The sequence below is a fragment of the Schistocerca nitens genome, chromosome 12, assembly GCF_023898315.1.
Source record: "Schistocerca nitens isolate TAMUIC-IGC-003100 chromosome 12, iqSchNite1.1, whole genome shotgun sequence".
NCBI lineage: Eukaryota > Metazoa > Arthropoda > Insecta > Orthoptera > Acrididae > Schistocerca > Schistocerca nitens.
Genome location: NC_064625.1, coordinates 154,374,194 through 154,400,480, shown reverse-complemented (window position 1 = coordinate 154,400,480; position 26,287 = coordinate 154,374,194). Strand labels below are relative to the sequence as shown.

At 40.2% G+C, this 26,287-nt stretch overlaps 1 protein-coding gene across 7 annotated transcripts in view; it reads left to right on the top strand.

Annotated features, from left to right (window-relative positions):
- The window catches only part of LOC126215106 (guanine nucleotide-binding protein G(q) subunit alpha), a 103,513-nt gene that overhangs the window by 59,515 nt on the left and 17,711 nt on the right, over positions 1–26,287 (top strand). For 4 of the 7 annotated variants that reach the window (XM_049941759.1, XM_049941758.1, XM_049941757.1 and 1 more), the window contains 2 exons: positions 4,660–4,767; positions 12,446–13,538. In XM_049941759.1, the coding sequence (XP_049797716.1) occupies positions 4,660–4,767; positions 12,446–12,540 (203 nt within the window). In that variant the 3' untranslated portion in view covers positions 12,541–13,538. Of the gene's footprint in view, positions 1–4,659; positions 4,768–9,637; positions 9,746–12,445; positions 13,539–26,287 lie in introns of those variants that run through there. The other 3 variants (XM_049941762.1, XM_049941761.1, XM_049941760.1) reach the window with 2 other exon arrangements.

The following is a 26,287-nucleotide window of genomic DNA, read 5'->3' as shown; positions in this document are numbered from 1 at the left end:
GAGAATCAAAGGTAGATCAGAAGAGGAACTGTTTGGTTTTAATAGAAGCTGGGCACTCGAGAAGGAATTTTTGCTCTCGAGTTAGTAATAATAAGGAAGATCTACTGTTGACAGTTTCTTCACAATACTGACAATACCAGAAACATTTGATACATGTCACATCTTTATAGATCACCCTGTGTGAATAACAGAAAGGAGCTTAAGATAGCAATGGTAGCGTTAGAGATTCCTAATGAATTCATGGACTATGGTGAAAGCTACTATGTAAAACATCAATGTCAAATTATGATACAAAATACTGTATGTTACCAAGTGTGATGATCACAAAAAACGAAGCACACGAGATTAATTATCTTGTCTTCTACTTAATATGGCCTTGCGAAATGTTGTAAGAGATGTGGACATCAGTACAAGGGAGTCTACCCTGAACAAATTGGTTCAGGTGCTGGCATAAGCAGATGATATTGATATAATTGCAAGAATGCTAAGAGCAGTGAAAGAAACCTATACAACTCTTGAAAGAGCTGCTAGAAATATTAATATGCAGATAAATAAAAGAAAGAACTAATTACATGCCTACAACTAAAGAAAATTACCCTAATGAAACCCTATTTGTAGAGATTGGTTCGTATATATTTGGTGTCAGGTGTAATTTCATGTACCACAGATCAGAATTAAACTGTAAGAAGTGTCTATTCTGAAACCCAAAAATGAAAATTATCTGTAAACAAGTGCTGCCTTGGCAACAGAAAATACCTGAAATATGATCTGTTGCTGAGGAAAACTGAGGTCTGTGCCAACATACACTCAGGTGAAAAATCATGGGATCCCTCCTAATACACTACTGGCCATTAAAATTGCTACACCAAGAAGAAATGCAGATGATAAACGGGTACTCATTGGACAAACGTGATTACATTTTCACGCAATTTGGGTGCATAGATCCTGAGAAATCAGTACCCAGAACAACCACCTCTGGCCTAATAACTGCCTTGATACGCCTGGTCATTAAGTCAAACAGAGCTCGGATGGCGTGTGCAGGCACAGCTGCCCATGGAGCTTCAACACGATACCACAGTTCATCAAGAGTAGTGACTGGCGTATTGTGACGAGCCAGTTGCTCAGCCACCATTGACCAGACATTTTCAACTGGTGAGAGATCTGGAGAATGTGCTAGCCAGGGCAGCAGTCGAACATTTTCTGTATCCAGAAAGGCCCGTACAGGACCTCCAACATGCGGTGGTGCATTATCCTGCTGAAATGTAGGGTTTCGCACGGATCAAATGAAAGGTAGAGCCACGGGTCGTAACACATCTGAAATGTAACGTCTGCTGTTCAAAGTGCATTCAATGCGAACAAGAGGTGACTGAGACATGTAACCAATGGCACTCCATACCATCACGCCGGGTGAAAGCCAGTATGGCGATGACGAATACACGCTTCCAATGTGCGTTCACCGTGATGCCGCCAAACATGGATGCGACCATCGTGATGCTGTAACCAGAACCCGGATTCATCCGAAAAATGACGTTTTGCCATTCGTGCACCCAGGTTCGTCGTTGAGTACACCATCGCAGGCGCTCTTGTCTGAGATGCAGCGTCAAGGGTAACCGCAGCCACGGTCTCCGAGCTGATAGACCATGCTGCTGCAAATGTTGTCGAACTGTTCGTGCAGATGGTTGTTGTCTTGCAAACGTCCCCATTTGTTGACTCAGGGATCGAGACGTGGCTGCACGATCCATTACAGCCATGCGGATAAGATGCTTGTCATCTCAACTGCTAGTGATACGAGGCCGTTGGGATCCAGCATGGCGTTCTGTATTACCCTCCTGAACCCACCAATTCTATATTCTGCTAACAGTCATTGGATCTCGACCAACACGAGCAGCAATGTTGCGATATGATAAACCGCAATCGCGATAGGCTTTATCAAAGTCAGAAACGTGATGGTACGCATTTCTCCTCCTTACACGAGGCATCAGAAGAACGTTTCACCAGGCAACGCTGGTGAACTGCTGTTTGTGTATGAGAAATCGGTTGGAAACTTTCCTCATGTCAGCACGTTGTAGGTGTCTCCACTGGCGCCAAGCTTGTGTGAATGCTCTGAAAAGCTGATCATTTGCATATCATAGCATCTTCTTCCTGTCAGTTAAATTTCACGTCTGTAGCATGTCATCTTCGTGATATAGCAATTTTAATGGCCAGTAGTGTATCATGTCAGACCTCCTTTTGCCCTGTGTAATACAGCAAATGATGTGGCATGGACTAAACAAGTCACTGGAAGACCCCTTATGCTGCTTCTATACCATCCATAACTGCACTTGCGTTGCCGGCACAGGATAAGGTGCACAAACTGACCTCTCAGTTATGTCCCGTAAACGTTCAATGGGATTCATGTCCGGCGATCTAGGTGACCAAATCATTAGCTCGAATTGTCCAGAATGTTTTTCGAACCAATTACGAACATTTGTGGCCCAGTGATATAGCACGAGATCATCCGTAAGAATGCCATCATTGTTTGGGAACGTGAAGCCTATGAATGGCTGCAAAAGGTCTGCAAGTAAGCAAACATAACCATTTCCAGTCAATTATCAGTTCAGTTGTACCAGCCCACATCATTACGGAATCACCACCAGCTTGACAACTTGGGTCCGTGGCTTTGTGGGGGCTGCATCACACTCGAACCGTACCATCAGCTCTTACCAACTAAAATCTGGATTCACCTGACCGGGCCACGGTTTTCCAGTCATCTAAGGTCGAACTGAAATAGTCACAAACCTTAGAGGGGGGCTGCAGGCAATGTCGGCTGTTAGCAAAGACACACGTCAGTCGTCTGCTGCCCTAATGTCAAATTTTGCCGCACAGTCCTAACAGATCATTTAATCCCACACTGATTTCTGTGGTTATTTCCCACAGTATTGCTTGTCTGTTAGAACTGACAACCCCACGCAAATACGTCTGCTCTCGGTTGTTAACGAAGACTGTCGGCAATATTTAGTAATCTTTCCACACTTTTGACACTGTTGATTCAAATTTCATAATGGTATCCAAAAGGGAATATCCCACACGTCTAGCTCCAACTACCATTCTGCATTCAAAGTCTGTTAACTCCCGTTGTGTGGCTATAATCACGTTGGAAACCTTTTCACATGATTCACCCGAGTACAAATGACAGCTCCATCTATGCTCTGCCCTTTTATGCTTTTTGTACGTGATACTACTTTCATATGTACTGTATTTTATGGGCAATAAGATGCTACTGGGTGTGAGACGCACCTTAATTTTTTAAGCAATATTTAAACATTTCTATTATTAGATTGCAAAGCTAAACTAAAAAAAAAAAGTTTACAAAACCAAACTGACCTCTAAAATCCCCCCCCCCCCCCCCCCCCCGGCCACGCAAAACACACACACACACACACACACACACACACACACCTGCAGTCCCTGGCAACTGAAACCACTGAGTGCGTGCCTACAGTTGACTCAGCATCTTTGCTATATGGTGATATGGTGAGTAGCATCTTTCTTTTTCATAATATTGTCATTTAAACTTTCTTCTTCCTCTTCTTCTTCTCTTCCTCATTATCATTGTCCTCTTCATATATAAGATGGTCTTAACAGCCATCAAGAGCATTACTTATGCCGCATTTCTTGAAAGATTTAAAAGTGTATTCTCTCACTATAGACCAGAACTGTTTTATCCACTGACACATTTGTGTGACTTTAGATCATTGTCAAGCTCACTTCGGCATGAATTCGTGTTGGGTTTCAACCGTCGTCCATTGCTCTCTCATATACACTTTAAATTGTTTATTTATTGAAACATCAAGTCCTTTCCAGAAATTGTTTTCCTTCTGTTCCATAATGTCGAAGCAATTCTTTTACAATTCTTTTGCGACCTGCTTTCTGATCTTCACTCAGATCATGGGGAACCATCTGACAGCAACTTTTCTCATCTTTAACTTTTCAGTTATGAGTCTGTAAACTGAAATGACAGACATCTTGGCTTCATATGCAAATTCCTAATGTTTTTCATTGATCCTCTATCAAAATGTTATTTACAACAACGTTAGAGATGTAGTCTGCTGCAGTAAATGTCTTTCGCCTTCTTGGGCCGTCCTCAGTGCTTAGCTGACCTTCACAAAATTAGTAGACCACTGAGATACTGTGCTGTGATCCACTGCACTAGTTCCTCACACTTTTCTAAGTGTTGTATAAATTTGAATAAATGTCTTTTCACATAGGGATTAGATTTTAACATGGGAACACTGGTCACTATGTGTAATCTGACCTGACTCTGTTTCAGCTTCCATTTTAAAATTGAATTAATCACGACATATTGACACAAAGCAACACACACACACACACACACACACACACACACACACACACACACACACACGACCATCACACCTAAAGTCTTGCTCATGACTGACATGAATTTCAAGTTGATCACACCACCATAACAGTTGTGCAGGTGCAGTGTACAGGTCTTTTGAAATGACCCTCGTGGTTCCTCAGTATATGTTAGACTAAAGCATAGAAAAAACTTCGATGTATGTGACCGTAAATTAATAGGGTGACTGACGTGATTTTGTGCTTCAAACTGCAGTAGTTATTTTGAAACAGAACTTTGTAATGACTATTTTTGTTTAGGGCCAAAGCAAGATCACATTGGTGCACAGGAGTACATTCTGAAGATGTACATGGCACAGAATCCCGACCCTGATCGCATGTGTTATTCTCACTTCACAGTCGCTACAGGTCAGACCTATTGTTGTCGTACTTAGGTTTGTTGCTGCTGTTGGGTGCAGAATAGGGGTAAAAGTATTGCAGCTTACACACAACCTTTTCTTCCTTTTTGAGCTTGTAATTTGCCACTGACTGCTTCTCCAGTATCAAATTGTTACTTCTCCATAGACTATCACCCCACCTGCGTAGTGTAAATACTGGTTTGGTTGTGTCTGGACTTTGTGTGACGTCACACTGGGAAGAAGGGAAGCGGAGCAGGAGCTATTTACAGATGGCTGTGCAAAAATAATTGACTTTATTGTAGTGCTTTTCTTATATATAGGCTATTTGGAAGGCTATAAATAAAATACTCAGATGTACAGCAAATTTATTAGAGAAATCTTAAAACTATACCTTTGTATTACTTCTCTACGTAATCACTATTAAGCATTTATAATTACGTTTATCTGACATGATTTCATTGTGTGGGCATCCACAGCATAGATACATGATTAAAATATTTTAATTTTCTTTTCAGAAACTATTAAAATCTAAACAATTTTTGGTAGCCACATTAGCTGTTAGCAGTTTCTTTCTTACAGGATCTTTATTACAGGATCATACCCAACCGTTTCACAATGATTTAATCACATCCTCAGGTGCATACATCTATGAAAAACTATAATATTAATTATAAGGGATAATAATGGTAAAAATAGGCAGTTAACCAAAGGACAATACTCACATAAGTGATTTAACATGGGTTTGTTGAAGATACACAGCGTGTCATCGTTCGGGTGGTGTTCGAATTGCCAGAATAACCTAAATTGGATGATTACAAGATGAAACATAAAAAATTCCAGTGGCTAGCAGGCATAGGCAGTGTACATGAATACTGGAAGCTGCTGGTGTGGACCTAAAAAAGGAATTTAAATAATATCCCAAAAGAAAAATGTTCAGAATGAACCTATCTTTGGATAGGAAAATCACCAGTGATGAAAAATCAACAAATACCCCCAAAAGCCACATTGCAGAGATGTGACTGTGCCTGAAGTATGAAGGCCAAATCACAAAACAGCCCAGTTGATGTCAACTGTTATTGAAACTGCAGAGCACAGTGCGCTCGAGAGAAGTGACCAGAAGAAGCATGGAAATATGCTGCTAGAAGATGCAGAAATTGAGACAGAACACACACGATTATGTACCAGGCAAAGGCTGGGAACCATTACAGATTAAATTAAGGAGAAAAAAAGACGGTGAGTAATGTAACGTCTATGAAGAGAGCAATAAACAGGACACGTGGTAAGAGTCAGTAAGATAAAAGTACAATAAAAAACTTCCTAAGATAAAACATAAGTAATATAAAAATTACCACGTGACATATAAAAATGGTTAAAATTTCAACAAAACCCATGGGGGAACATACTAAGTGTTCTGAAGTAAACATTCCATAGTCACAAAAAATACTAGACATAGGTAATACAAATACCTATGTGGGCAGGCCTTTTTTAGACCTAAGTCGAGACAAGGCCCCGGGAGTCGACAACATTCCATTGGAATTGCTGATAGCCTTGTGAGAGCCAGTCCTGACAAAACTCTACCATCTGGTGAGCAAGAAGTATGAGACAAGTGAAATACCGTCAGACTTCAAGAAGAATATAATAATTCCAATACCAGAGAAAGCAAGTGTTGACAGGTGTGAAAATTACTGAACTATCAGATTAATAATCTCGGCTGCAAAATACTTACGCAGATTCTTTACAGACAAATGGAAAAACAGGTAGAAGCCGACCTTGGGGAAGATCAGTTTGGATTCTGTAGAAATGTTGGAACACGTGAGGCAACGCTGACCCTACGACTTACGTTAGAAGATAGTTTAAGGAAAGGCAAACCTACTTTTCTAGCCTTTGACAATGTTAATTGAAATACTATCTTTCAAATTCTGAAGGTGGTGGGGATCAAATACAGGGAGCGAAAGGTTATTTACAGTTTTTACAAAAACCAAATGGCAGTTATAAGAGTAGAGGGGCATGAAAGGGAAGCAGTGGTTGGGAAGGGAGTGAGACAGGGTTGTAGCCTGTCCCCAATATTATTCAGTCTATACATTGTGCAAGCAGTAAACGAAACAAAAGAAAAATTTGGAGTAGGAATTAAAATCCATGGAGAAGAACTAAAAGCTTTGAGGTTCGCCGATGACATTGCAATTCTGTCAGAGACAGCAAAAGACCTGGAAAAGCAGCTGAACGGAATGGGCAGTGTCTTGAAAGGAGGCTATAACATGAACATCAACAAAAGCAAAATGAGGGTAATGGAATGTAGTCAAATTAAATTAGGTGATGCTTAGGGAATTAGATTAGGAAATGAGATATTTATCGTAGTAGATGAGTATTGCTATTTAGGGATAAAAATAACTGATGATGGTCAAAGTGGGGAGGATATAAAATGTAGACTGGCAAAGGGCAAGGAAAGCCTTTCTGAAGAAGAGAAATTTGTTAACACCGAGTATAGATTTAAGTCTCAGGAAGTCTTTTCTCAAAGTATTTATATGGAGTGTAGCCATGTATGGATGTGAAACGTGGATGATAAATAGTTTGGAGAACAAGAGAATAGAGGCTTTCAAAATGTGGCGCTACAGAAGAATGCTGAAGATTTGATGGGTAGATCATGTAACCAATGAGGAGGTTGAATTGTTGAGAAGAGGAGTTTGTGGCACAACTTGTCTAGAGGAAGGGATCAGTTAGTATGATGAGTTCTGAGGCATCAATGGATCACCAATTTAGTATTGGAGGGCAGCGTAGAGGGTAAAAATTGTAAAGGGAGACTAAGCAGATTCAGGAGGATGTAGACTGCAGTAGTTACTTGGGAATGAAGAAGGTTGTACAGGATAGAGTAGCATGGTGAGCTGCATCAAACCACTCTCTGGACTGAAGACGACGACAACTTCAGCAGCTCCCTGTGCTCATGTACAGTGCCTGGACCTGCTACGCATTGGAATTTTTTGTGTTTCATCTTGTAACCATCCAATTTAGGTGGTTCTGGCAATTCCAACGCCATCCAAATGTTGGGAGCCGGTGTATCTTTAACGAACCAATGTTAAATTAGTTATGAGAGTATTTGTTCCCCTATCCTTCAGGTGATTGACTTATTTTTACCATTATTATACCTTCTAATTAATATTACATTTTCTCATAGATGTGTAAACCTAAGAATGTGATTACCTCATTGTGAAACTAATTGTGCATGATTCTGCAATAAACGAATTACTAGTAGCTAATGTGGCTATCAAAAGTTTTTGGAAGATTTTTGTAGTTTTTAAAAATTTTTTTTTAAATATTTCTGCCTTTTACTTAGTTGAGAAGTTCCTTCAGCATGTAACTGGGTCTCCTCAGATTGCAGCTATCCTGTAAGAGCATCTTCAGTTTCTTCGTCAGTGTTTGTGTTGCGATCTGAGACACACCCCACTGTTCCTTGAACCCGTTGAACGTGTATAGGATTCAGCAGGTGGACTATTTGCTAGTTATGATTCTGTTGTAGTCACTTCGATTCTTTGCAGAGACATATTCTCCGGACATTATGTCATAATGTGGTTCTATGTTTAGAGCATCTCAGGGCTGCGGTGGTGGAGGGGGGTGAGCATCCCAGTGTACAGAATTCTCTGTCAATTATTCTGATAATTAGTGTATTGTCAAGTACCTAATCTGTGGTGTAAGTACCCTTTCAGTTAAATGTATCCGTGGTGTTTCAAAAACAATTTTGTGTAAGAGTTACCTATTGTAATAGCAACATATCGCTTCCCATTTAGTTATTTGGTGAGACAGTAGCCAGTGAGCCGTAGTTGGAAAGACACATCTGATATATATTCTACTTTGTAACTTTAATTGCAATATGCTATAATCTCATTTTTGAAGTTTATGCAGTAACTTGTTGCTTTACCCACCTAGGCTAACAAAAGAACTATTGTCACTATTGCTGATTTTTAGTATTCCATTTATGGTCGTGCTTTAAAGTAAATCACCTTGTAACAATTACAGCTTTTATATGCATTTATTTGTTTATTTTTAGCAGAGAAGATCAAATCTATGGAACTGATTTAGTACTATTTAGTATGATGATGTAATTTCTCTCTGTCGAGACAGTTACAGTAAGACCACTACAGTGCTTTAAGTAAATATATTTTTGTCTTTATTTGGTCTATATGATCTCGGAGGAGGAGAGTGACAAAATTTTTGTTGCAGTTTTCTGAATTTCACTATCATCCGAATTGTAATTGTTATTACCAAAGGTGGCAAATTTTTTGTCATAAGAATTCACAAATAGTGGTTCAAGTTATAGTAAAGGGCATCAAGAATGAAAGGATTTGTGTAAGGAAAAAGATATGCACAGTTGTTGTTGCTTTGTGTGCAACCATCTGATTTTACAGCATTTTCTCCTCCCTCCTCCCCGTCTCCTTCCCTTGGGACATAATCTGTCCCACACTCCCTTAGAAACTACCTCTCTCCCTCTCTTCATCCATCCCTCGGAACCTCACTCTTCTTCCCTCCATCTGTCCCTCCCTCCCTCTGAACCTCCCTCCCCCTCGTATCTCATTGTATAATAATTACTGAACAACATCCTGTTTCAGGTTGAAACTATTCAAAAAATTTGATTTTCTCCCAGTTTTGTTTGTTGATAATTGTGACCATTCATATCATGGGATACTGACAGACATAATTCATTGTAAATGAATGTGTCATAAATGTGCTTTGTGGCAAACTTTTGTTATGTTTGAAGCTGAGTTATGTTTAAAGCTGTGTTACGGACTTGGGTGACAGTGGGCAGTTCCTAGAGGCCAGTGTGTTAAGTTCTGTTGTTCACATCTAGCACTGTGTAGAGACAGGTGTACATTACAACTTCTGTGGCACAGGTCCTCAGCGGGACGCCATCGCGGCTCGGGAATTCATTCTGCGAATGTTTGTCGAGCTGAATCCTGACAGCGAGAAGATTATCTACTCGCACTTCACTTGTGCCACAGGTATTTTGTGTTAATGAATGTGGTGACATTGCCAACTACTTGTTCAGTGTTCTTAATGTTTTGTGCTGTTTGTCTTGTGATGTCGCGTATAAGCACTTGTACTTCATTAATTTTGTGTGGCGGAACCAGACGCCAGTCCTGTACTACCTGGTAATAAGACGTTGTCCACTACGATGCAAAGCTTTATACCCAGTAGATTGCTTCACCTTTCCTAATACGTGTATATTCAGTATGGTGGGACAAAAATGTAGCCAAACATACAGTCACTGGTCACATTATGGGACACACACACACCTTGAGTTTTCAATATAACAGTTCAGAAGGTACAAAGAGATGTTAAGATTATTTTGTTCATTCTAAAAGTAGTAATTGAATTTCTTTAAACATGACAGATTATTAATAACTGACAAACCGTGCTGGTGTTGTTTTAAAAATAAGCGGAACTAGACCTAACTTGGTAATACTTCGCCACACTGTTTTTATCAGCTGCTAATACTTCAATTTGCCTTGTCACACTGTTAATACTTGTTGTACAGTGCACTGCACCTGTGGGTGATGGTACTAGATGGGTCTAATATTTTCTATGAGAAATAGTTTTGTTGTGATTGTTTCCTTTGCCACTTCCCTTTCCACCAGCTCCCATGAACTCACTTGGGTTCATGTCGGTAAGTTTCCTGACCAGGGTAACAAAGGGATGTTTTATTACTGCAAAACAGTTTTTACTGATTGTGCTGTGTGGCATGGAGCTCAATCGTGCATAAACACAATTTTTTTATTTGATGTAGTAGCCGCCTCCTTTTACTCGTCTTGGCTGCATTGTTCCCTCAACAAAGTACAGATGCCCAGTGCCTTTGCCACTGATGACAGATGATATCATGACCTTTGTGCTATATTCCAGAGTCTGCACAATACAGTCGCGATAGCACTTTTCACCGAGGTGCCTTCATACAGACTTAAGTTTTATGTATCAAAATTTCGGTTGTGAACCCATCACTAAAGCGAACCTGAAATGCCATGGAAAAAATCTATTAAGATTTGCTTTAGGATTGGCCTTGAAGTCAGAAAATTTAACACTGCTGTATGACGGCAAAGGCTCTCTAATTTAATGACACTGTACAATTTGCAGAAGTTCAAATCTTGATGCTTTTGCTCCTTTGCCCTTGCACCTTGAAGTACATTTATCAAAAGAATCGGCAACACCACTGCATTACTTTAGTTTTGATTTCTTTTGTACAAGTAAACTGGATCTTACAGCATATCTTTTTCAAAAAGCACTCAGACCTTGGTGAAAACATTGGTTTTCTGCCACACTTGTTCTTCCTTTGAGGTACTAATTCCATTCCAAAATTAGTTTTCTTCTTTACACACCTTACATATGATTCAGATATGCCAATCTTTGAGAAATCCAATTTGAATATGTATTGCTGCCAGTCAGTCATGTATCGGCAATCTTTCGGGGTGTCGGATCACTTACTTTTCCCATTGCTTTTCATACCATTTTGTATCAAAAATCGCTCAGTAATTGGCAAACTTTAGAGGTTACGGATGGTAAATACATCAGGAACACGATAATACTAGATTTTTAATAATGTACTCACACTTCAAACATGTCAGCTCTTACTCAAAACGGTAATTATCAGTTGTTCATCGACAGTCAGATCTCACAAGAATGACGCGGCAGAATAAATGAGCTCAATTCTTTCAGTAATAGTTCTTTAATGATTTTCAACCTATTAAATTATTGTAGGTGAGCCAGTTTATGAAATCAAACCCCAGAAATAATTGAACTGTCAAAAAAATCATTTGTGTCTAATAACATGGTCAGGGACCGTAGCATAATAAATAATTTATTAGTAAATAGGACTTTTCACCAAATCTCATGTTTGCAATCTGTTCAAGGATGCTGATTGGTTCCCACAAAAAATATGTCCTTAACTATAAATTGTTGAGCACTATTACTTCACTTGTTATTAACGAGATCAGAAACTAAGTTATCAGTCAACATCCACGCGAAATGACCCTGTGAGCAGTCTTCCTGTGTCAGCTCCACCTACAACACACAGAAACGAAATTGAAAAGTATTTTGAGGAACTTGGAGGAAACCCATCTGACAAGTCTTAGGAGAGACAACTGGTACACTTCACTCAGCACAGAATCAGGTTCCCGGTGTTCAGTACCCACATGTCGCAGTGGCTGTGCTTGCATTGCTGTTGTATTGCATCTCATTTGACGGTGAACATTAAAATTTGTAATTGATAGAAGCAAATTTGAATTTTGCACAAACATAAAAAATTTAAGTGACGGAAGACACCTAACAAAATTATCTCGAGCTGCCGTGGTTGAAAAAATGTCTTGCTTTCTATTTTTGTCATATTAGAAGGAAAAAGAAAAGTGTGATTTAATGGCTTGTCCTTCGTTCTAGTACAAGTGCTTATACTGCTGTGGTCTTGCAGTGCTGTGTGGGGGATTAGGTGCAAGTATGTTGTGATTGTGTGTGTCGCTGTTTCTCTGACTTCCTGTGTCGTACAATAGCTGGCAATGTCGCTGCAAATCTTTGTGCATGGTCTGGTTACTCTAATGTGTGTGTTCTGTGTCTGTGCACGCTTTCCTGTCCCGGGATCTGGTCTTCGACTCCTCACTTGCCGGCGCTATATCGACTTGCATGCCGTCTGGTGCTTTTCCGAATGCATGACCTCTCAGTTGCTGCAAATGTGTTTGGTCGCGTGGCTTTCTCTGATAATGAAAATAAGTGCTTATGTGCTTCGTGTCTACAGACACTGAGAACATTAAACTAGTGTTCTGTGCTGTCAAAGACACTATAATGCAAAGTGCTCTGAAGGAGTTCAACTTGGCCTAATGTAACTAACGTGTGCATGTAAATATTTTATTTTGCTCCTATTATTAACACCACTGTTGCTGATTGCATGTTTTCGAATCACTTTTTTCTCTCTATGTCAAAGAAGTGTGGAGGCAGAATTTTTTGAAATGTATTTGTACTGTATCATATATTTCAGTATTGGGATCACTAAGCAGATATTTTAGAGGCTACACATTCATATTTTGAGATGTTTTAAATATGTGGGCAAGTGACAATTTGCATAAATTGATGTTTTATACTGTTTTAGGGAATTATTGTAAATTCTTTTCTTGTATATTAATGAAGCTGGGAAAAATTGAAGGTGGTGTATATTAGAAAAGAATTTAAATATTGTTCACTATTTATGACCTGAAAGAAAGGAAGAGAACTGGCAAATGGGACGTTTTTAGGTACAACTATTCCCTTCAGTATTACATCTGCATGTGTTGTATTCGGTTATTCAACTGTTCTCTCTGTGAGGCTACAATGAATCTCTAAATATCTTTATTATAACAATGACAACCTGGAAATGTTGAAAATAACGGCTAACTGTTATACGAAGTTCGTCAATATTGTTAAATACGTGGGGATGCATAGACATCGTTTTGCTGTGTGCAGGTATTTCATTAATTAATACAGTATTTGTTATGGTTTCTCCACCTGCTAAGAGATTTTGTTACCACATTTTGTTTTCCATATGGGTAATTCCCTTAAGAATGTAAGCTCAGGAACACTATTCGAATGAACCTGAGATCAGTTTTTGTAGATTGCTTGTTCTGTGTTTAAAGATGTAGAATAATTTAGTGTGTTAATATTATGATTACTAATTTTGTAAATAACCTATTCTTCAGAATCAAATAACTAATGTTTAAATACAATTATTTTCTGATATGAGTTTGGAAATGCACAAATATAGAAACTGTTATTTGTTGAACACTGATTATTTATTTGTATCACTTTACATAAACAGTGATAACTTTGTCTGGAAGACCAAATAGTGATTGCATGTTTTTATTTGTATGTGCTTTGCATGTGTATTGTGGAGAATGCTGCTTGGACATCTGTTAAAAGCCTTACCGAACAACCACAGTTAATATAAATGACCAGGTTTTGCATCTTCATACTGCCCCCCTCCCTCCAAAACAAACACACACACACACACACACACACACACACACACACACACCTCTTTGTATACTCCTAATCCTTGTACTACACCCACTCATTCATTTCCAAGTATCATCCCGATTACAATAATTTTTATCGTGCCTCACAATAGCAGTAGTCCTCACAAAAAATCTTCTCAGCTCTGCTGAAGTAATATTCTTGCACCGATTAGGCTTATTATCTCTAATCTTGGTATTTTCCAGGCGAAATTTTGGTCTTCATTTCCAGATTTTGTGACCTCTCTATATTTGTCAAGACTGCATTATGATGATGATGATGATGATGATGAATCTCTACTTAAAATTTGGGTTTATTGACTGTGTAATTTTTATATGGGGAAATTTGATAATGAGACTTTAGCCTCAAAATTAGTGATATCAGACTAAACAACTGGAGAAGTTCATTGTAAATGAGACAGAATCTCTTGGTTAGAAATAGTAAACAGAGATATCAAACTTGCATATGTATTTACAATGTAGGAAACAGTAGATTGCTACTTGCCATAAAGAAGATGCATTAAGTAGCAGACAGGCACAACTAAGACACTTAGATAAATCTTTTGACCACAGGCTTCATCAGAAAAAAGAATTCATACACACAAGCATGCACACATGACCACCAACTCTCAATATGTATTTGATGTACACCCATTAGCTACAAAACTGCAAATACATCACAAATGATAATTTCTCATTCAGCCTCAGATAGTGAAAGACCAACAGTTCCTCCACATTTGACAAACCAAATTGGTGGTTTGTGTCAAACAGTACACAATTAACAGGATTCCAAACCTAATGCCATAGGCAAAGTGAGTTTGACAAGCCACTCTGTTTTTAAATTACTGTAAGTCTGTTAAATTTGTCACTTCAATAGCTGTAATGAAAATTAAACACGAAGATGCATGGGCACGCTCACACACGGAAGCTTTATTCAAAATTTTATTTTTGCCTTACATATAGGTACAAAAGCGATTCTTACTTCCAGTTTGTTGAAGGAATCAATTTGTGACAGTAAAACTCATGCCCAAAAAAAAAAAGTCGGAGGTATAAGATCTAACTGCAAATTTCAATTCCCACGTGCAACATTTATCCACATTGTGCAACCCTGAGTGAGATTTATAGGTACACTTATCTTGCATGACGTGAAAGGTTGGAGTGTCGACTCTGTAAACAATGAATAGTCATATGGTCCGTCTGACCGTTTACCGTTTTTAAACGTTCTCACCCATTCTTACATTAAAGTTTACCATTACATACCAAATACTGTATGCTAGTTTGGTATCACAGATAGTCATTTATTACAATTGAGCTTCATCAGTTATCTTAAAGTGAACTGTGGAAGACAAGTATAGGCTTACCACACCACATTCTTTATTGACTGTGAGATATGGGAGGATGGCATTTCAAATCCCCATCCAGGAATTTTCCATACTTTTCTTAAGTCATTTATGGAAAATGGCAGAACCGTTCCTCCGAAAAGGAGACACGGCTGACTTCCTTTCTCACCCTTCTTCAATCTGAGCTTGTACTCCATTTATAATTACTTCATCATTAATGCAATATTAAACTGGTTTTCTCTACTTACTTAGACTGGCGAAGAATGGGCTAGTATTTTAGAAGGGTAGAGTTAGAATAGCGTGGATGTGGTAAGGTTTTACAGGTCGAACCTGAACCACTGTATAATGCAAGGATCTCGGCATTTTCACTATGTCCTCACACTGAAGTGACTGATTATCCTGAAGTCAAAGATGCACGGGAACCAAACAGACCACTCATTCACCCATTAATGGCATTGTATGTGGGTAGGTAATGCAGACAGTCTCGTTATTATATCCTCGACTTGTGCACGAAATGCGTTCCACTGACCACCTACAAGTAGTGCAGTGGGGGTAATTGTATCTGTCATTGGCATAGTACCTGAAGATGACTATTAAGTCTTGTTGATAGAATTTATATTTATTGTTACAGTTTTATTTCTTAACTTGTAAGTACTAAAACATAACACATAAGAGAGATCCCAAAAGACTATGCAGTATCGCCGTGGAAATTGAACATTGACTGCAATACTGAAAGGAGAAGTATTCACAACCATTAATTGTGATTGTGGGAAATGACTTCAGTGAACACTCTTTTTGTCATTTTGTTTAGAAGACGTAATGTGGCTTCCATTTCTTCAAGGAGAGAGATTTTTCCAAAATAGTTCTAATTGCATACACTGCCCTACCTTACACACAATTATTTCTGGTTAACACCCCTCAAATAGTAGCATTATGCCATCTGCTTTGAAGATTTGCTACATGTGCAGGTGTTGATGTAATTGGTCTTTTTATTTGACATGACACACATTCTTCTTTGAGCTGTCTGCAACTTTGCACACCTAGCATAGATGCCCTAACACCATATCTCGTCACTGTCTTGGTGTCCCACTGCTCTGAATGCTATTCATTTCATAATGATTTAGCCCTGATTTTGAACTTGTATTCTGGTTACATTGTATGACAATCCTTGAAGTGTAGTACCTTGCTGAGACCGTGTAAATGTCTGCTTCCATTTGTTGTATGAATATTATGTTTTAGTTGAGTAGGGAGAGACATTTGTGGTAATACAGGGTGATTCAAAAAGAATACCACAACTTTAGGAATTTAAAACTCTGCAACGACAAAAGGCAGAGCTAAGCACTATCTGTCGGCGAATTAAGGGAGCTATAAAGTTTCATTTAGTTGTACATTTGTTCGCTTGAGGTGCTGTTGACTAGGCGTCAGCGTCAGTTGATGCTAAGATGGCGACCGCTCAACAGAAAGCTTTTTGTGTTATTGAGTACGGCAGAAGTGAATCGACGACAGTTGTTCAGCGTGTTAAGGATATGGTGTTTCGGCCACCTCTCCCAGCCACCATTGATGATTTTAAACGAGAAATAACAGCAGCTATCCAAACTGTTACGCCTGATATGCTACAGAGAGTGTGGAACGAGTTGGAGTATCGGGTTGATATTGCTCGTGTGTCTGGAGGGGGCCATATTGAACATCTCTGGACATGTTTTTGAGTGAAAAAAAACCTTTTTAAATACTCTTTGTAATGATGTATAACAGAAGGTTATATTATGTTTCTTTCATTAAATACACATTTTTAAAGTTGTGGTATTCTTTTTGAATCACCCTGTATTTAAGACGAAATGTGTTTTTCAAATCTTTTCTAGTGAATGTCATCTTTGAAGAGTCACAGAAACAAGACCATAATCACGTTAACAATTTCCTTTGCACAATTTAAAAATTCCACCATTCTCCATTTGCAGGTACATTTTCATTGATTTCTAATTAGCCATTTTGTCATAATAATGGCAGATGTGGATTGGCACAACTCCCATAAAGCTGATACGTAAAAACAAGATGGAAAGTTAAATACCTCTGTTGATGTCCGCCACAGCTATTATGTTTTTACGAACGTAGCTCTACATAAAACACAAATAGCACATGTTTAAAATTACACTTTTGCGTCCTTACACACCACGTGCTTGCGTGTGCTATGTTGGTGGGCCTCTAAAAAGTATTTCCATTTCATTGTTCGTTGCAGCGCTTACATCGAGGTTTCTGCTCAGATAGGAAAAAACTGTGCTACCATTTGTTGTTTGGTACTCGTATGTGGTAGGCTTCAGGATGTAATTAGCTGCCTTGTACTTCTGTAAAGGGTCGGGATAAGTTCACGGTGATAAGTGGGCATGCTTACTTTGAAGCCAAAAAGGAACAGTGTGCAAGCAGTTCCGTGTTACAGCCAGTAAAGAGAATTTCTGAGTGTCTTGATGTTAGTGAAGCTACAGTGAAGCAAATTTAAAGAGAATATACAGAAACTTGATGTCTCATATAACCAACAGAGAGATCTGGCAGGCAACAGAAGTTTGTATTGGATGAGTTTACGCAATGAGTCATAAGAAAGATATCTGCAGCTTCAGTGTAGAAATGCAGTTTCCCTCAGTAGCAGCTGCATGGAAAAAGTTGAAGACTGAAGTGGAAGACTTGCCTGATAAAGGCGAAACAATCTTTTGGTGTGCTATTTAAAAATTGGGCTTGAGATATGAAAAGCTGAACAAAAAATTTGTTCTGATGAAAAGTAACAGAGTAAAAGGAAAAGGTAACCAGTTCTGCGAGAAATAAGACAATTGCCAAACACTCGATGGATTATTTATTACATTGACGAGATTTGGTGTGGTGCAAATTGTACCAGAAAGTATTTATTCCAGGAAAAAAAAAAGAAATTACGTATCAGAAAATATATACGATTATCTCGGAGGAAGTGTTAAAGAGTAGAATGACTGGAAGGGAGGAATTGAAACTTTGCCCAGGTCTGGAAAAAGGATTATATTGTGTGTGCCACATTGGATACAATGGTGGGTTCTTGCAAAATGCTGGCTTACATTTTGTAGGACAAAAAGGAGTTTCAGATTATCACTCAGAGATCAAAACCAGACACTACAAAGATTGGTTTAGGAGCCTTCTTGAAATATTACCATACGTATCTCCGATTGAAATAAATTGTGCTCCATACCAGTTTCATGAAACCCATCTGTGAAATGGAAGAAGAATTCTATTATTAAATAGATAGAAAGCAATAACAGAGAGCTTCCATCTGCCTCGTCAGTTGAGGAATTTACGAAGGTGGGCCTACTGAAACGTGTGCGACTGCACTTTGGGTCACGAGAATACCTTTAGGAAAGTCAGTATATTGCACTCAGTGGACAAGGAAATTAAACTTTCGTGGTTGTGTATGGCACACTGTAATTTTGCCGCCATTAAACTTATTTCGGTCTTTGTCAAGAACAAAGTAGCAAAGGAAAACAAGAATTTTAAGGTAAATGGTACTTCCTTTGTAGCTGTGTTGCTCCACTCTGAAAAGCATTCCCCAAAGGGTCTGGAGGAATTCTGTGGGTTGTTCACATATGTGAAAACAAATAGCTGCAAAGGTGATTAAGGAAGGTATTATTTCATTCTTTCCTCCAAAATTCATTCAAAGTAATAAATTTTTCATTTTCTGTTAAAACGTACAGTAGTTTTCGTTGTTCATTTATTGAGGGCTGTTTCTATATCAAGTGTTCACTTGCAGTTCAGATTTTCTTACCCCCCTACCCTCAACAACCGAACGCGTGAATGCTACATTGTAATGCTAGTATGAAGTTGGCCATTTTTGCTGGTGAATAAGTGCCTATTGTGCGTTAAAACTGTAGCAGTGCATTGGTATGATGACTCAGTCTCCTGTACATTGCAGCTGCTAACATAATTGCTTTACAAACTCTTAACTGAAAAACGCATGGAGTATTCATTAGTAGTAGCATACAATGCAGTCAACAAAAGTTGAAGCTATACACCCATGATTTGTCCACTGCAATGACTAAACCGGTAAGCTCAGTCGCAGTGTCTTGCATTTGACATTATAGCAATGAAATAAGTAATCAGAAAATAATGAAAATCCCCTTGCAAGGAGAAAAATGTTGTATCTTTAAACTGCAAAAGAAATTTTTATCCTAATTACGGTCTGGTTTCTGTGACTCCTCAGAGTTGATGTTCACCAAAAAGTGGTTGATAAAGAACACTTTCTCCTAAATATTACTGCAGATGACACCACCTTTTCAACTGAAATACAGAGTGATTCTAATGTCACTATACATTTTGTACTTGAACAAATTTTATTAACCAATATATAATGGCACTGCAACTTATGTTACAATAAGACATAATTTCAGTACATTTCATTGTGACCACCTTGCATGTCTAGGCACAACCCCCAGTGCGCCACTGTAAACCGAAAAACCTGCCAAAGCATATCTGGTGTAATCTCAGCAGCTGCAGCTCGAATCCGCTGTGTTAAGTGTTCGGTGTTGTGGATCTTCACCTGGTATACCTTAGACTTGATAAACCCCCATGCAAAAATGTCTAAGGGTGTCAAGTCAGGAGAGCGGGGTGCCCACATCCGTGGAGAGGAACGACCAGTTCATCTGCCGGGAAATGCTAGATTCAGATAATCCCGAACGAGGGCAAAATGGGGTGGTGCACCATCCTGTTGAAAAACAACAGTATCTATAATCCCATCAGATATCAACTAGGGCTCCAAAAATTTTTCCAACATATCTAGGTATGTGGTTCCAGTAACTGTTTGTTCTGCGAAGGAGGGGGGCCCGTACACTGTTGACCTTGTTATCCCTAACCGCACGTCCACTTTTGCTGTGTCCCGTTGCCACTCCTGCAGCACGCTTGGTTGTTCGTCTGCCCAAATCTTGCAGTTGTGTCTGTTCACTTGTCCACAGGTATGAAACGTAGCTTCATCACTGAACAAGATATTTTGCGTCAAATTAGCATTTTCCACAGCTTGTAGCAGGTCATGACATGTACCTTGTCTGGCTGCGTAGTCCTCCGTTACAAGCTTATGTATGGAGATATGGATATGTATGTGGATATGGTATGCACGTTTGTGCAGCTTGTAACGAATTACAGTGGTCTGAGGAATACCAAGCTCCCTACTAAGTCTGCTGGTATATGCGGAAGGGCTACGTGTGATCGCATCCTGCACACTTTGCACGGTGTCTGGCATTATGGCCAGCCTCCCTTGGATGTTCTTCATCTGCAACACTACCAGTATGCTGGAATTTATTGACTAGGGTCTTGATAGCAAGCCTGGTGTGGCCTGTTTTCCGGAATCGACAGGCAAAGTAATGTACAGTGACTTAGTACATCACTGAAATGTTAGTGGCTTTAGAATCACCCTGTATAATATTCGTACATCAACTGAAAGCAGACATTTCCACAATTCCAGCAGGATACAACACATTGATGTTTGTCATGGGATGTAACCAGAATATGAGCTCTAAAGTCAGGAGTCAGTCATTATGAAATTTGTAATAGGCTTGTGTTCTGTAGTTTACTTTTGGTGAAGAAAAAAGTCAAACCAAACCCAAGGTACTTGTGTATAACTATCATTGTAGTCACCAGAGAAGTTAAAACAATACCATAAAACCTTAATTAAGAAATTTTGCTAAAAGGAAGACAAAATAGTACAGGAAATATCAGTCCCTCCAGTACCTTATACAAAATAATATCTAGTGACATTTTAACAAGCCTCCAGATCTGAATTGTTATCTATTTGGTTGGAGGGCTGCCACATGAGCAATCTGTCTTGGTGTGAAGTCTGTGTTTTTGGGGCACTGAGTGTGTTGTTTCATTTTTTGTGTACTTTTGTATCATTTACAGAACGAATGTTGTAGAATTTGGAATGTCAACTGTTTTGGTTTGTGTGCTAGCACAGCCTATAGGATCAAGATGAGTCTGGACCAATGTATTTACTAGAACAATATCACGAATGAAGTGTTTCGTGGGTTCCTCCATAATAGTTGTTGAATAATTCAGTACTTTAACTGGAGGGTAGGCTTCTAATGTGAAAATCCCTTTTTCTCGTTGCCTACATCTTGGCTTGAAAATGTCTCGCACTAACCTCCCCCCCATCCAACTCACGCTCCCACCCATCCAAATCGACGTCAAGCTATACCTTGTGTGCCTCACGTCGTCGACATATTCTCCTTTTTAGCATGTTGCTGAGTGCTGAAAACTTGATGGTAAACTACCTCTCTCAACGCTGCTAAATGCGAGGATTTTCTTCTTTCATAAACCACATACATTATAACAATCTTTTAAACTCTGAAAACAACATCAAACAATTCTCTGTCTGCCGGACAAGTTTGCCTCAAATGTATTAGTGACAATCGGAGTCCCTGTTTGTAGCGGGCTCTGCAACTCAAACTACTTTTGTCCCATGAGCTTTTCAAGCATTGTCACAACCGTCTTCTTTCACGAAGACCAGCACAAGTCCGAGGCGGGGGTTGGTTGTTGGAGAAACCATTAAAAACAGCAATTGTACGCGAGCCGCCAGGAGCTTCACCCTGTCCAGTAGCAGTACCAACTTCATTGCCATTCAGTTAATGTGCACGTACTGAGCAACCCCGTGTTCGACGTGTGTTCACCTTCCAACTACATCAAATAAATTTTCTTCAGCAGTTGATCATCATTTGGTGGTCCTAAATACATTGTGCAACACATGACTTTCTTAAAGTGGTGTGTTGTACTATACTGTGTTTGGTATAAATGAGGCCGACAAATGGTCCCTAGGGCAACCTTTAAAGCCAAAATATTATGGTGTCTTGTTACTCATTGTTCATATTCAAATAATTGTACGTCATAGTATTTTGAGTGGCAGTGTGTCTAAATGTGTCCGTACCTCTCGGCAGAAGAGTAGGCGGTGAGAGTGAGTGTCTTTTGCACAGTGAAAAGGCAGATTTGCACATGTTAATGTAGTGATGTCGTGCATTGGGGCAGTGACAGACTATCAGGATATTCACCACTCTGCCCTGAATTCTACACTACTGGCCATTAAAATTGCTACACCAAGAACAAATGTAGATGATAAACGGATATTCATTGGACAAATATATTATACTAGAACTGACATTTTGGTTACATTTTCACGCAGTTTGTGTGCTTAGATCCTGAGAAATCAGTACCCAGAACCACCACCTCTGGCCGTAATAACGGTCTTGATACGCCTGGGCATTGAGTCAAACAGAGCTTGGATGGCGTGTACAGGTACAGCTGCCCATGGAGCTTCAACATGATACCACAGTTGATCAAGAGTAGTGACTGGCGTAAATGTGACGAGCCAGTCGCTCGGCCACCATTGACCAGACGTTCTCAGTTGGTGAGAGATCTGGAGAATGTGCTGGCCAGGGCAGCAGTCTAACATTTTCTGTATCCAGAAAGGCCCGTACAGGATCTGCAACATGCGATTGTGCATTATCCTGCTGAAATGTAGGGTTTCGCAGGGATCGAATGAAGGGTAGAGCCACGGGTCGTAACACATCTGAAATGTAACATCCACTGTTCAAAGTGCAATCAATACGAACAAGAGGTGACCAAGACGTGTAATCAGTGGCGCCCCATACCATCACGCCGGGTGATACGCCAGCATGGCGATGACGAAGACACGCTTCCAGTGTACGTTCACCGCGATGTCACCAAACATGGATGCGACCATCATAATGCTGCAAACAGAACCTGCATTCATCCGAAAAAATGTTTTGTCATTCGTGCACCTAGGTTCGTTGTTCAGTACACCATCGCAGGCGCTCCTGTCAGTGATGCAGCGTCAACAGTAACCGCAGCCACGGTCTCTGAGCTGATAGTCAATGCTGTTGCAAACGTTGTCGAACTGTTCGTGCAGATGGTTGTTGTCTTGCAAACGTCCCCGTCTGTTGACTCAGGGATCGAGACGTGGCTGCCCGATCTATTACAGCCGTGCAGATAAGATGCCTGTGATCTTGACTGCTAGTGATAAGAGGCCGTTTGATCCGGCACGGCGTTCCGTATTACCCTCCTGAACCCACCAATTCCATATTCTGCTAACAGTCATCGGACCTCGACCAACGCGAGCAGGAATGTCGCGATACGATAAACCGCAATCGCAATAGGCTACAATCCGACCTTTATCAAAGTCGGAAACAGTACGCGTTTCTCCTCCTTAAACGAGGCATCACAACGACGTTTCACCAGGCAACGCCGGTCAACTGCTGTTTGTGTATGAGAAATCGGTTGGCAACTTTCCTCGTGTCAGCAGGTTGTAGGTGTCGCCACCGGCGCCAACCTTGTGTGAATGTTCTGGAATGCTAATCATTTGCATATCACAGCATCTTCTTTCTGTCGGTTAAATTTCGCATCTGTAGCACGTCATCTTTGTGGTGTAGCAATTTTAATGGCCATTAGTGTAAATCCGAGGTCAATTTCCTTAGCAAAATAATAGCTATTGTAAAAGTACCCTTCAGTCAGCTTTCAGTAAACTACTGCAAATGGAGTAGGACAGTTTTAAAAACTACTCTTTTTATTATTAAAGCACTTAATATACACTGTCCACTCACATTATTGTGAACACCTGTCAGAAGCCTGAATAACCACCTTTTGCAGTGCAGACTGCTGCGAGACGTGAGGTTCTGGAAGGTACCGACAGAAATGTGGTGCCGTACAGACTCTAGTGCCGTGACTAGCTGCACTGTGTTCCTCGACTGACGATTCGTGCTACAAACAGCCAGATTGAGGTGGTCCCGTAGATTCTTGATGAGGTTTACATGGTGGCCAGGTAAACTCACCACGGCGCTCTTCAAACCGCACACGTACACTAGGAGCCGTGTCGCACATTGCACTGTCCTGCCGGTAGATGCCGTGCCATCGTGCCGAGGAAAAGCGAACTGCGTGTAGGGGTGGACGCGGTTCCCACGGGTAGATGTGTACCTTTGTTCGTCCGTTGTGCAGTGCAGGAAGCCAATATCACCCATTCCAGCTTGCAACCTTTCCACGATTGTTTTAGGATGTGTGCTATCGGTGTTTCGTGCCGTATACACCAATGGCCACCTGTCCGATGGAGCCTAAAACGTGATTCCTCTGAAACGGCTACCTGTCACCACTCCAGTCCAGTTATGGTATTGACTGCAAATTCCGACCTTTGTCACCAGTGAACGGTGGTCGGCACTGGTGCACTGTCCGTGTTTCTGCGTAGGAGGACCTTACGCAGCACAGCTTGCTGAACAGTCGTTGAGGAGACACTGTTAGTAACCCCGCAATTCGTCTGAGTGGGTGGTTTCTTAACAGCTGCACATGTGTTCGCTCGTACACATCTTTAAAGCTGTCGCTCACGTCCGTCACCTGTGGCCCGTGGTGGTCCGCAGCTGCCGTGGTGCCGATTTTGGATAGTGCTGTTTCTCCGTGCACGGTATACTTCAACCACAGCAGCACATTTTAAAATGTAGCCATTTTGGTATTGCTTCCACACTTGACTAGAAAGCCAATTTTCGTACTCCTTTTGGATGTCAGATAAATCGCCCCTTTTCCACATTACCACAATGACTGCATTGTTGACCGCATCTCTCCCCCCCCCCTCCCCCCCAAACCAGCTTTATATACCCTCCACTACTAGTGCTGCCACCTGCAATTATTGCATTTTGATTGGCAGAGCTCCCATTAATGTAACTGGACCATTCATTTCTTGATGAGTTGACAAGTTCTCTTGGCTCAATGTTCCACTGCTTGAGAGTATAGGGGCACGTCAGTATCTTCAAATTCTTTTTCAGACTTAAAGCGTTATAATCTGAGCTGCTACTCCATTTTCTTGAAGAGGTGAAAATCACTTCCAGCCAAGTCTTGGGTTAGAGTTCTGTTTGAACTGCTGCAAGAATTCTACTGTTTCCCAGGCAGAATGTGGATCGGCATGTTGAGCAAACACAGAGTGCTAGCCAAGAGAATTAATGCTTCGCAGTAGAATTATGAATTTATTTTCCTTCCACATCCAGAAGTGTCCAAAAAACACAGTAGCTGTAATCTCTCCGGCTGCAAGACATTGGCATGCTCCTCCCTCCACGCTTCTTTTTTTCCAAACTCTGTTGACTGTCACTGGCTGCTGTTTGGTCTACGCATTAGCATAGGAAGCCAATGCCTTGTCACTAGTTTCTGTTCTGTTCATTAGACGCGCATATCTTCTCTGTTTGTTGTATCAGTAAAGATAAGCAGTAATACGTTGAGTATTATGATCCTCAGAAATATTGCCAGAAAGTTGGATTCACTTGCATCAAATGCCTGTCTTTTACAGATGATTTAGGTCTTTCTGTTAACGGTATCAGTGCAGTCATTATTTAAAATAATATTCTGGTAAATATTGCAGATGAAATGCACCTTCAAATCCTGTCAAAATGGAGTACACAATCAATATTTTGTGTGTACTCAGGTTGCTAAAATCTTATTTTGAAAAAATCAGAGCAGCTCAGCTCAGAGACAGAGAGAGAGAGTAGAGCCAAAATACCAAAAAAATTCAGGATGACCTGGCGATTCCTGCAGGGATTGTCAAATATTAATCAGCTAGGCAAAGAAACTCATTGCTGTTTAATTACACCACTGGTGACAATTACCACAAACTGTGAACTTCCATCCTAAGTGACTTGGAGAGGAATGATTGCATAAAAATTATTGTAGGAAAAGCAGATATCAGGCTGAGATGGGATTGAATAATCTTGAGGGAAGGTAATCCGTCGATGACAGAAGTGGCTTCCAAAACACTTGTAAGACTTATTCGTGAGTGCCTGTGTCTCCCATCAGTCGTGGACGTATATCAGGGGAGATTAATGTGAAAGATAGAGAAGAGTCTACAAAGAGTGGCCCATTTTGTCACAGGATCTTGTAGTAATTGCGAACGTGTTCCAGAGAAACTTGATGAACTCCTGTAGCAGACAGTACGAGAGAGACGTTGCACACCACACAGAAGTGTACTGGCAAAATTCCGAGAGCATACATTCCTCAAAGAGTTTGGCTGACTTATTGCTTCCAAACACTTACTTCTCTGGAAATGACCACAGTAAAAAAAAATGGAGTAATTAGAGCTTGTACAGAGGTGTAGTCGTTCTTCCCATGCACGATTAATGTGTGTAGTAGGGAAAGGGTAAACACTGTA